At 44.5% G+C, this 12661-nt stretch overlaps 2 protein-coding genes across 2 annotated transcripts; both read left to right on the top strand.

The window, feature by feature from the left end:
* Nucleotides 1-462: 462 nt before the first annotated feature.
* On the top strand, nucleotides 463-3501 carry LOC108163259 (V-type proton ATPase catalytic subunit A). Its single transcript, XM_033393061.1, has 5 exons — nucleotides 463-545; nucleotides 870-996; nucleotides 1071-1768; nucleotides 1839-2816; nucleotides 2883-3501. The coding sequence occupies exons 2-5, from the start codon at nucleotides 921-923 to the stop codon at nucleotides 2973-2975; spliced, it is 1845 nt and encodes a 614-aa protein (XP_033248952.1). The 5' UTR covers nucleotides 463-545; nucleotides 870-920; the 3' UTR covers nucleotides 2976-3501.
* Nucleotides 3502-3964: 463 nt separating this feature from the next.
* On the top strand, nucleotides 3965-12216 carry LOC108163260 (protein YIPF5). The gene is made up of 6 exons (XM_017298430.2): nucleotides 3965-4154; nucleotides 4226-4431; nucleotides 4495-4529; nucleotides 6307-6417; nucleotides 7024-7208; nucleotides 11654-12216. The coding sequence occupies exons 1-6, from the start codon at nucleotides 4069-4071 to the stop codon at nucleotides 11814-11816; spliced, it is 786 nt and encodes a 261-aa protein (XP_017153919.1). The 5' UTR covers nucleotides 3965-4068; the 3' UTR covers nucleotides 11817-12216.
* The last annotated feature ends 445 nt before the right edge of the window (nucleotides 12217-12661 follow it).

Below are 12661 nucleotides of genomic sequence, written 5' to 3'. Positions count from 1 at the left end.
GGGAAAAGGATATTATAGAATTGAGGAAATGTTTGTCATCTCAGGATTCAATGCAGAAACTAATTAGTTACTAGTCATTAGTAATGTTTCAAATCAGCTTCGAAAACTTAATTTGAATATTAATTTATAGGGTAATGAAATGGGGTATAAACGTTTCCATACACATAGCGGATACTTGTTCGCCAGCAACAATGACGTATAATTCCATATACACTTACGTTTTATGCTTTGACCATTTTCGCTAAAACCTCTTTTTACGCAAAATTCCATAAAAGCAAGTGCTTAAAATAAACCACTCAATTAGATAATAGATTCACTAATCGGATAAAATTATGTGTGCATGGCTAACTATTCAATGTAGCTAGTAATATTCCACGAAATATCAAAAACGAGGAAAATGTAAACTAGAACTTGAATTCGTCAGTATATTTACGGTGTATTTTTAAAATGAGACGGTATATTTCTGAGGGTCGGACGGTATATTTTAGCGATAAGTCCGCGGTCACACTGAAAAGATTTTTCATTGATAACTGCTTAAACAAATTGTGAGTATATACAATAATTAAGCAGTAAAAAATAGTGAAACTATCAGAGGAACAACAAATAATAATAGCGCAACAGTTTGAAAATAATGACAATGCGTGTAAAGGCAAAATAAACTGTTTAAATTCGACCAAATGAATGCCAACTGTGAGACATGCGTGAAAATTGTATTGAAAAATCGATGGTTGGTTACTGCGGGGGTGTGAAGATTTTCACTGGGGGCCTCTGCACAGCAGCGCCATCTGGGATTTTCTCTCGTGCGGCCACGGGAAAATGTGTTTGCATTGTTTATAAAGAAAATCGAATTTCCATTTGCCTTTGTTTAGCGATCGAGCGTTTAGACCGTTACATTTGAAGAGCCACAAAAGACCTCGACAATGTCCAACCTGAGGAAATTCCAAGACGAGGACCGCGAGTCCGAGTACGGTCGTGTCTACGCCGTTTCGGGACCTGGTAAGACGTCACTGTCTTTGTCCTTCACCCACTGACCCCTTACTGATGCTGCGGCTGTGTCTCCTTCTTCACAGTCGTCACCGCCGAGGCCATGTCCGGTTCTGCCATGTACGAGCTGGTGCGCGTCGGTTACTACGAGCTGGTGGGCGAGATCATCCGTCTGGAGGGCGACATGGCCACCATTCAGGTGTACGAGGAGACCTCTGGCGTGACTGTCGGCGATCCCGTCCTGCGCACAGGAAAGCCTCTGTCCGTGGAGCTGGGCCCTGGCATAATGGGCAACATTTTCGATGGCATCCAGCGACCGCTGAAGGACATCGGTGTGATGACCAACTCCATATACATCCCCAAGGGCGTAAACACCACGGCATTGTCCCGCACGACAATGTGGGAATTCAATCCACTGAACGTACGTGTCGGATCGCACATCACCGGCGGCGACGTGTACGGTGTGGTGCACGAGAACACCCTCGTAAAGCAGCGCATGATCGTGCATCCGCGGGCCAAGGGAACAGTGCGTTATATTGCCCCCGCGGGCAACTACAATTTGAAAGACATTGTCCTCGAGACGGAGTTCGATGGGGAGATCACGAAACACACGATGCTGCAAGTGTGGCCGGTGCGACAGCCCCGTCCCTGCACCGAGAAGCTGCCAGCCAATCATCCGCTGTTTACAGGCCAACGTGTCCTGGACTCCCTTTTCCCATGTGTTCAGGGTGGCACAACCGCTATCCCCGGTGCCTTCGGTTGCGGCAAGACTGTCATCTCGCAGGTGAGAGCTTCAGGATTCTCATTCCTCGAAAGACTTTGTCTGAATCCATATCCTTCCCCATTCTTCATAGGCCCTCTCCAAGTACTCCAACTCTGATGTCATCATCTACGTCGGCTGCGGCGAGCGAGGCAATGAAATGGCCGAGGTGCTGCGGGACTTCCCCGAACTGACCTGCGAAGTCGATGGCGTGACCGAATCAATCATGAAGCGTACCGCCCTGGTGGCCAATACCTCCAACATGCCTGTGGCTGCCCGTGAGGCCTCCATCTACACCGGTATCACCCTCTCCGAGTACTTCCGTGACATGGGCTACAATGTGGCAATGATGGCTGACTCCACTTCCCGTTGGGCCGAGGCCTTGCGTGAGATTTCAGGTCGTCTGGCTGAGATGCCTGCCGATTCCGGCTACCCAGCGTATCTGGGTGCCCGTCTGGCCACCTTCTACGAGCGCGCTGGACGCGTCAAGTGCTTGGGTAACCCCGAGCGCGAGGGTTCCGTCTCCATTGTCGGTGCTGTGTCGCCTCCTGGTGGTGACTTCTCCGATCCCGTGACCTCTGCCACTCTGGGCATAGTGCAGGTGTTCTGGGGTCTGGACAAGAAGCTGGCCCAGCGCAAGCATTTCCCCTCCATCAACTGGCTCATTTCCTACTCGAAGTACATGCGGGCCCTCGATGACTATTACGACAAGAACTTCCCCGAGTTTGTGCCACTGCGTACCAAGGTCAAGGAGATCCTGCAAGAGGAGGAGGATCTTTCGGAGATTGTGCAGCTGGTGGGCAAGGCATCGCTGGCCGAGACCGACAAGGTGACGCTGGAGGTGGCCAAGCTGCTGAAGGACGATTTCCTGCAGCAGAACTCATACTCGCCATACGATCGCGTGTGTCCCTTCTACAAGACTGTGGGCATGCTGCGAAACATACTCTCCTTCTACGAGACGGCCCGTCATTCTGTGGAGTCGACAGCTCAGTCGGACAACAAAATCACATGGAACACCATTCGTGAATCGATGGGCAGCATTATGTATCAGTTGTCTTCAATGAAATTCAAGGTAAACTCTTTGCTAAGACATTTCTGATAATAGCAAGCCATTAAAACGTATTTCTGCGTGTTTTAGGATCCCTTGAAGGATGGCGAGCAAAAGATCAAAGCGGACTACGACCAGTTGTACGAGGATATACAGCAGGCCTTCCGAAACCTGGAGGATTAAACAGGATTAACAATCAATAGAGCAAGGCAAAAAAGAAAACCGGACGAAATAAGTAACCAAAAAGTTAGGTTTTTATTCGAATTCCTTCCCCCCATTCAATCTAGTCATATATACATAATGCATAATAAGATATTTGAGACCCCAGTTTATTTTATAAGTTAAACAGTTTATCCTCTGGAATCGAATCACATGAGAAAACAAACACAAAGACGACGACAAGTTTAGGCAAGACGAACAATAATTAGTCGGTAGCGCAAAAAGAAAACAAATACAGACAAAATAAAAAAAGGGAAGCCAGCCCCAGATATACGATTACTAAAAATGCCATACATATAATGATACATATGTATAATCTAATCTATCTATGTTGATAAATAATTATAGTTCGCAGCTATTTATTGTTAGAGAAAATTCATTACTTTATCGACTTTTGTGTTCGTTGTCCCCATTATGTGAAAAATCTACGAAACAAAACTAACATTTACAAGAAAAGAGTTGAATACATTACGAAATTATAATAATATTATATATTCCTACATATATTATTATAGACCTTTAATGAACGCAATAACTAAGTAGCCCAAATGCATGTACCTCTACTCTACCAAAGATGAACTATTTCAATAACTTGTGTGTGTTGCAAATGGAGCTATGAATTAAAAAATGTATTATGAATGTTACAAATATGAAACGAGTTTGGTTTTGATTTTTATTCTAATTTCAACTAAAATTCTGCGCGCGCCAATTGAACTGTGGCACACACACACGTTGGCTAAGACGCAGATTTGTCTTGGGCAGCACTTACATCTTTGCGACGACGCGTACGTTTCTTCTCCGACATAGTGGCTCAGCTAATCCCAATGACAGCTTTTAAATCAATTTTGTATTGCAAATAATTAAATTTTGACACTATCCACGATAGCCAGTGTGACTGCGGATGTACGTGTGAAATATACGGTCTGACTCTCAGAAATATACCGTAAATATACTGACGAATTATTTGGACAGCAAATATTAGTCGTGACGTGTGGCACTTTATTATTTTTGTTATTTCACAAATATTGAGTTCAAGTAGTGCCTAAATTGAAGTGCAATGTCTCAGTTTGGTGGACCAAATGACTTCTATGGCGCTCCAGATGCCAGCTACAACTTTGATATGCCGGAATTCGGACAGGAGCTGTAAGTGTTGATGTGTGCTTCGGCCCCGTCACGACCATCCGCGTTGTTGATTCTATTTCGTTTGCTTGCAGCGATTTCCAAACATTCGACAACACACAGGCCCCTGTGCCGCCCAATTACGATGCCGCCTATGCAAATCCCCCTGCCCAGGGTCTGGGAGGCTTCTACGATCCCACAGCATACACGGAAAACAGCTATGGACAGGATCAGTCTATCAAAGCAGCCGGCGGTGCTGGCACCGGCAACGAATTTGACGATGAACCACCATTACTCGAGGGTGAGATCCATATTTTCCAGTGTACTTTTGCCCATCTTAAGGTGTTCTTGTTTTTTTTTACAGAATTGGGCATTAATCCGAATCACATATTCCAAAAGGTATGTAAGTCTCTAGAGCCCACACCACAGCTCACTTTAAAATTTTCGTGGCCACCTTGTTCGACCGTGTCACTTTCAACCAATCTCTTTGCCTGCCATGTGCAGTTGAACGCATTTTTAACTAGAAATCTTGAATGCTGAGACAAATTGCATATTTTATGCGCGCAATTCCCCCCGGCTTGCTTTGAGGTTGCCCCACTTTGTTGTTTGTTGGACAATTACTTCCCACCAACTGCATAATTCCTCTTTCTCTATTTCTTTCTTTACGCATTTTCTCTCCTTTGTTTTGCCGTTTTCTAATTTGTGCATCACAGTTGGGAGCTCCGCTCCGCTTCTGTGATTGCGCCTCTTGGGGTGGAGTGGGATGGCAGCCCTGGCCACTTTAGGCCGAGGAGCGGAGCTTTCTACCGCAGCCAACTTCACATTGGCGCGCCGCGCTCCGTTTTAATTGAAATTTAAATGTTTTTGCATTTTCGCTTTTGTATTTATTGCAAGCGCGGCTCCCCTTTGCTTTCCCTTTTCCCTCTGCGCTTCGGGTAATAATTCTATTGTTTTTTTTTTACATATTTTTTCGCATTGTGCGCTTTGTTGTCGTTGCACTTGCTGTTTTGTCGTTAATGAAGACATATTTTTTCATTGCCCTGCGCGCGTAGTTGTTTTTAAATAAATAAAACAACTTTTGTGTTTTTAATTAAACTTTTGCTCACTCACTTTTTTTCTGCTACTCTCTCTCTCTCTATCCATCGCTTCCGCTCTCTCTCTTTCTTTTTCTGTGTAACTTTCTGCATTTTTGTCCATTTTGTAAAAATTTGCGTACGCCTGATTCTCATTTCTTTCAGCTTCAGCACGGAATTTATTACGTTTGTGTTAATTGAAAAATGAAAATGTTAATGAGTCCGTGTGCCATCATAAAAACGAAATGAAATGCTAATTAAATTGTACATCAGCGGGTGCTTTGAGGGTATGAGAGGGAATTATGGTTAGATTTTGGGGTCCCAGCAACGAAGTGGAATTTATAGTAATGGATCGAAATCGGAGTCGGAAATACCTGAAAAGAAAGCCTTTGACATTGCTTTAGCTCTAAACGCTTTTCAATCTCAATTAAAGTCGGTAGTCGGTAAACCGCCGGCGCACGTAACTAATGACAGAGAGAGACGAGAGAGCGACAGAAATTTCATCGACCACTATTTCTGGGGCATTGGGCTGGCTGCCTGTAATATCAAATTTCATGGCTGTTCTGTCCTGGCTCCACATTCTCATGCGTCAAATCGCGTTGACAGCTCTTGGCAACCCCCAACCCCCTACGCCCCCCAATTTCTATTCTCTCGTTGCTCTGTTCGCTGGTCAGCAATATCATTTATCATCAATTTCCATTTTTCAAATTTCTCTGCGACTGCACACACACACACACACACAGGCAAAAAACAATACAAGGAACAACAGAAACAGCAAAAGGGCAAAAGGGGGGAAAACAACGAGGAAAACCAAAAACGCATACAGAGAACAAATGTTTGGAAAACGGGTCTTGGGCTTCGTTTTATGACCGCTGTGCGAACAACAAATGAATTGCGTGTTGTGTCCTGTGTCCTGCCGCAGGCTGTGTGAATGATGATGGCCGGACTGGGCTGCCTGCTGCCTGCCATGGCTCTTTCCCGTATTCCCGTATCCCCAATCCATCCACCATTCATCTGTGTAATCCTTCACTTGCTCTAATTTTAATCGTATTACTCTCTCTCTCCCTTTTCCTCTCTCACTCTTTCTCTCTGGCTCGTTTCAGACCCTGGCCGTGCTTAATCCATTGCGGGGCACCGAACAGCAAATACTCCAGGACACGGACATGGCCGGTCCACTGGTCTTCTGCCTCACACTTGGCGGCTTCCTGCTACTGGTTTGTTATATCAATTTGTTTTCAGTTCAGTCGAAACAGTTTAAACCGCCCTCACCAAATCACAGTCGAAACCAATTATAATTGCCCGTCCACCAGGCTAAGGGATTAGGTTAAGGGATCGATGAAAAAGTGTCATCGTCTGAGGCTCTCGAATATGGTAAACGAATTGAGTGCAGCGCCAATTCTTTCGAGTCGTATACTGTATACTCTGTTCAAGTCGTTTATTATAATCAGCAACAGTTAATTTATTATTATTATTAAATATGTTCAACCAGAATATTGTATTATTTGAACTGTAATTAACCCGGTAAAGGTTTTAACTTGGGGAAATTATCACTCAATATTTAATTTATTAGACACGAAATTTTATAGAGAGTTATGTAATTTTGCAACTATTTTTGGTATTGGTAAAGTAAACATAAGGTTATAGAATGGAAATGCCTTGCATTCTCCCTGGTAACAATAGTTGGACTACAAATCCCCACTATATCCCCCGACTATTACAATTGGTTTCGACTGTAGCCGGGGACTCTGTTGTTCTGTTGTTCTCGGATTGGGCTGTCTAACAATTACCTTTCCACTTCTCTTCATTTACCCATTTTACAGAGCGGCAAGGTAACCTTCTCGTACATCTATGGAATCGGCGTGATGGGCTGCATCTTCTTCTATTGTCTGCTTTCGCTGATGGTCACCCGGTCGCAGGTGACCTTTGGGGCGGTGGCCTCCGTGCTCGGCTATTGTCTGCTGCCCATGGTCGTGCTCTCGGGAATCAACATTTTAATCACCATTCAGTAAGTAATTGTTGACACAAGTCGTTGGCTTTTCATCCTCTCCCATTCAGCATTGCAGCACAGCACAGCACAGCACAGCCCAAGCTCGTTCATTCATTGCCATTGCATGCTAACTTTGCTGCGGTCCAACCATCATCCTCCTCCCCCTCTACCTCCACCTCCCATTGATGGTTTATATTTATGTTTTTAATTGAAAAGTTGCCAATGCATCGGCATCGGCATCGCAGTCGTCGTCGTAGTCGTAGTCGTCTCATTGTTTGTGGCCTGTAATTACAAACTTTTGCCTAAGCCCGTCCAGCTGCGACTGCATCACGTTTCTGTTTCCGATCCGATCCGTTCCGTTCCGTTGAAATTTGTTCAATTGATGCCGCCTCGTCTGTGGATGCAGCCTCCGTCGTTCAGTTCTATCGTTGTTATTGGTTTTTGTTTAGTTTAATTTTAGCTGCAAGTTTCTGTTGGTTATTAATTGTGAGTGCGGGCATGTATCAATAACGAAATGGGGGTGATTGGGTGCTTTGAAATGCAAAGAAAGACCTGGGGACAATGGAGTGGGAAATTTTGCACACATGTAGAAGAAATCAATGGATGTAGCAATGTTCACACGTCAGGCACTCGACATGTATTTTGTTTTTGCGCTCTCAGGCATTCTCTTTGGCATTTTTTGTCAATTGTCGGTTGTCGAAGAATAAATCTTGGAGCAAAAGGAGCAAGGACCTGCCGTGTGCTGCTATTTATTACTAGTTAATAGTCTTCCAGCCAGCCAAAATAAACAGAACCCAACTATAAAGTTTAGTCTTCATAAGATATTCATGCTTATTTTCTGTATAGTTTCTGAAATTCAAAGGAAATTGCTTTCTGAATTGAACCAAGTTCTATTGTATGCAGAAAGGGGACTCAGAGCTCTATCTCTATTGTTCTGCGATGTCTGGCCTCAGCTCTTATTTTATTGCTCTTAATTTGCGCATTTAAATTATGAATAGAACGTTATCCCTTCATTGCGTTTTCCTGCCCGACATTTTGGGTTCCTTTTTATCGAAACTCCCCGGAGTCGAAACACTTCTTCTTTTCAACCTTTTTTTTCTGGTTGATTTCCGTTGCTTCTTTTCGCACAATTTAGGTTTTTAATTTTGTTGCAGTTTTGGGCCAGAGATGCACACCCACCCACACTTAGTACATATCTAGTAGTATTTTCTCCCCTCACAGATATATGGTACATATAAAAAAAAGAGTGGCCAACTTAATTTGCGCTTTTAGTGGACTCCGGGGCTACCAACTAACAAAACTACAGACTACGAACCCATGAAACCATGGTCCAGGGACCCCGGACCCCAATTGAAGCCAAGGCAAAAGGCAAGACAGGCAAAAACAAAAACAAAAAAAAAGGGAAAAGGGAAAATAACGCCAACTGTGCGCCGTTTAATTTTCGCGCTGAGAACAGGGTACTGCCTGAGGGGGCGGGCACACGGAGGAGCAGGATGAGGCGGATAACGATTGAGGGGGCCCGTTGGTCGGGTGGCTGTCCCGTGTCCATCTGTCTAACGTTCCGTGTCCAGTTTTGCCACCCGTTGAGTTTCGTTCACGTAGTTTCCTTTTCAAATATGTGTCCAGCACTTGCTCGCCGTGCTCGCATCTCACTCTCCATCCACTTCCACTTCCCCTTCCTCTTCCTCATCCGTTTTCTCTCTGTCCTACACTCTCCATTTCCCTGCACTTCTTCTTCCTTTTTAGTCGTTGTTTTGTCTGCTACCCTGTAAACGCTCCATTAAGAGAGTATGCTGTAGTCGTGTGTGATAAGGTGTAACAGGTAGATATCTATCTATCCTGCATGTACACGTCGCGCGTCATGGGGCAGCGCGTCTCGGTTGGTTGGGCGGAAGGATCGTTTCTGCCTCACAACTTCGAGTAACAGGCTTCGGTTTGGAGTCGCATGGGTCCAAGAGGTACTTAAGGTCAAAGTAAGTGGGTATCCTTTAGTCAGAATACACGATTATACACATCTCTCTAGTGTTTTTTTCTTTTTGTGGCGATCCACTCACTCGTTTCGCTTTTTATGATGACGATGCGAGAGGAGCAACACGCAAATGCTGCGTGAGTTTTTAGCGCTTCCTCTGGCGAGGGAACGCGTGGGAGCCTGCCACTGCCTGCCACTGAACGCTCTCACTCCCCCCGTTCCAGACTCTATCCTGCTCTCCCACCCCTTTGGCACGTCATAATTTCAGTCCTCCAAAGGGAGAACCGAGTGGTGTGGGGGGCGCAGTGGAAGTGGTGCTGGGAAGCGTGTAAAAAAGCAACTATTGCTCGGGTTTACTCGACACCAACAGCATTTTGTCCGTCCCGTCCCCGCTGTAGCCCTCACCCCTCCGAGGAACCCCGCTCCCCACCTCTTTCTCCTATCCCCAAAAAACTGTCCAACTGCCAACTGCCCCGTGCAATTGCCATTTTGGTTGCCTGTTTGCTTGCATTTTTTATTTGTTGGTTTTAAGCGCCTGCACTTTTTCTGCATATGTATGCATGCATGTGTATGTATGTCCGAGTATCTGTGCACTAGAGAGAGAGAGAGAGAGACGGACAAAGGGGTAGAGGGTGGGAGTTGGCGTTGATGTTCATATACTCTCCATAGGAATTCCAGGCAAGTTTACAGTAAATATTTTTGCGATTCCCTTCTCATTCGTTTTTTTCTCCCTTTAGACAGACTTTTTTAATTGAGTTTGTTTGGTGATGCAAAAGTGCGCAAAAATTACACAGACAGTCGAGTTATCCTTTATAGGGGGGGACTGGTCCTGCATGGGCTATACCCCCAGATGGGTTAGTATTGTTTTGATTGGTTTTTAGGCCAGGGTACCATTTACGCGCTACAAGCTCTGTGACGGGGCCGAAAAATCACTTGGCTCCACATGGAACCATGTCACAGGCAAATAAAGTTGCACAAAGATTGCAGCGGCAGGAGGAGGCTGACAGGGTGAGCCGCCGCCCAGGTGACAGCTGAGCCGCTGAGACCACAAAGAGGCAATCCATTAAACGCCAGCGTGGAATCGGGGCACGGAATATATGTGAACCTTTGATACATATTGGGGGATTATTCATACGCTTTTTGGTTTAAGAAATCGATTTCTGGTTACTCAAAGATTATGATTTTAAATATAGTCTTCTAAAGAACCTTTCCGCCTTAAACTAGGCACAGATAATCTAGGGATAACGCACTTACACTTTTACGTTTATTGAGCGTTGAGTAAATATTCCAAGAGGTTGTGGGAAGTTTTCCCAAACATTTTTTTCTGAACTTTACTGAAATGTTTTTGTTGCAGACAAAAAATGTCAACATATTAAGGCTGTTTTTTTCTTTCTTTGATTTTATGGTGTTTGAGTGTTTTGTTGGCACATTTGGAGTAGCTTGACGAAAGTGTTTGCCTTTTTCGATAATGTGTGTTTCTAAGAGGGGATTTGAAGTAGTTTTTTAGAGAGTTAGTGTACATTTGGGGTGGGGTAAATGTTTGTTAATACTTTTCACTAGGAAATTCTATAACTGTTGACAAGAATGGAATCAGAAGTGTGGGAAATAGAAAACACTCTTTAATGGAATTTCACAAATATACAACCGACTCGAGACTCGAGCATAAGCGAAAAATGCAAAGGAGAATGCCCGAGAATGCAAGAACAAATTACATGTGCCGTATCTGACATGTGCACTGCTTTGTTGAACTGCTCTACAATTCAAAAAGCGTGCCTAGCGCTAAATAAGACGTTGGGGGTTTTACCAGTAGCTAGAACACAAAATAATCTTGAAAGATGTTTTCTCTTAGCTCAAACTCTGAATATGCTATAAAATACAATCAGTCGCTTAAGAAACCATTACTGCTTTTAGTCTGATTGCAACACTGCACGTAACTTTGCTGCAACTTGAGCTACTATCTTGGGATTTGATTAGGTCACAATCGACAAATGTCTACAAGCATATTCATCATCCTGGCCGCCCTGCATTGTACTCGTAGTAGTTTCCCGTAGGTAGGCCGAACACATCGCTTATATATCAATTTTTCATTCCCTGCACTCTCGTGGCCGTTGTGGGCTTTGTAGTGGGACTGTGTTTGCACATCCTTTGCACAGCCGCCTGCTGTCTTTGTTTGCCCTGCCCATTCATTCGAACACACTCACGCGCACACTCACACCCGCACCCGCACCCGCACCCGCACTCACACTCACTTTTCTTCCTCTATTTTTTTATGAAACACTCAGTCACTCGTATACTCTATCCTATCCTATGCTGCTGCTGTTTCGCCGCTTCTACCGTCTGCTTCATGCATATGCATTGTTTATTGATTTTGGCGCTATATCTATGGGGGCTCTGGCTGGCTCTTGCTGCCGTAGAGGCTCCTGCCTCTCCTCTGCCCATAACCGTACATACATTCATCTATCTCAACTGCTCTCTCTACCATATCACTTTGCAGGGGCACACTCGGCCTAATTGTGAGCGGCATCTCCATATTCTGGTGCGCCATATCGGCCTCGAAACTGTTCGCCACAGCGTTCTCCATGGACCATCAACAGATGCTGATTGCCTATCCGTGTGCCGTGCTCTATGGAGGATTTGCCTTGATTACCATTTACTAGGGCCAGGCTGGCCTCCAGGCTATACCACCTTCCGTCATATGCTCTCACACTCACACTCACACTCACACTCCCACTCTCTTTCTCCCTCCTCCCATCCCCGTGTAGAAGTAGCCTTGTGTTTGCCTCGTTTTAATTGTCCTGCAAACATATACTTCATATACATATGATGAAATAGAGAGAGAGAAAGAGAGAGAGAGAGCCAGTGGAGGAGTCCCCACACACACACACACACACACATGGATGGATGGATATACATATATTTTGTAAGAAAATAAGAGCCGATTGCGAATTTGTTTTCCATCTCCTCCGTACGCAACCATCTCCCTTTTTTCTTTTATTGTTTGTGTTATGCCGTGTAATAAATTTGATTGGGAATAAAAAAATGGTTAACAAATTGAAATTGGTTTTTTTCCATGCAGATGGGCAGGGGGATCGACAGAACTCTATGCATATGCAGTAGTGTAAGCAGCATATTGGAATTTCACGCGCTCGTTTCCGTTTCCGTTCGCAGAGTGCACTTTTTCGGGCCATGCAACATTAACGCCAACTCTTTTGCTTTATTTTAATAACTCGGCCATTTGGCTGTGGCAATTTATATACTCGTACATGGGTATTATGCCCTGATTAAGTTGGTTTTTTGAATGGGGGGATTCATGAGGATGAACGATCGATAAGGGAGTGTAAAATCGATTGGAAAAAGCGCAAGGAATGGCTGTGCTACAATATTGAAGATCATGCTTTGGTTAAAGGACGTTCCTTAACAATGCTACATATTTATCTAAAGGGAAAATCTTAACAAAAGTAAAGTGCATGGAGAAAAGTGTTTGCAGCGCGATGCAATATAA

Source organism: Drosophila miranda, chromosome 4 (genome assembly GCF_003369915.1).
Source record: "Drosophila miranda strain MSH22 chromosome 4, D.miranda_PacBio2.1, whole genome shotgun sequence".
Taxonomy (NCBI): Eukaryota; Metazoa; Arthropoda; class Insecta; order Diptera; family Drosophilidae; genus Drosophila; species Drosophila miranda.
This window is presented reverse-complemented; position numbering and strand designations above follow the sequence as displayed.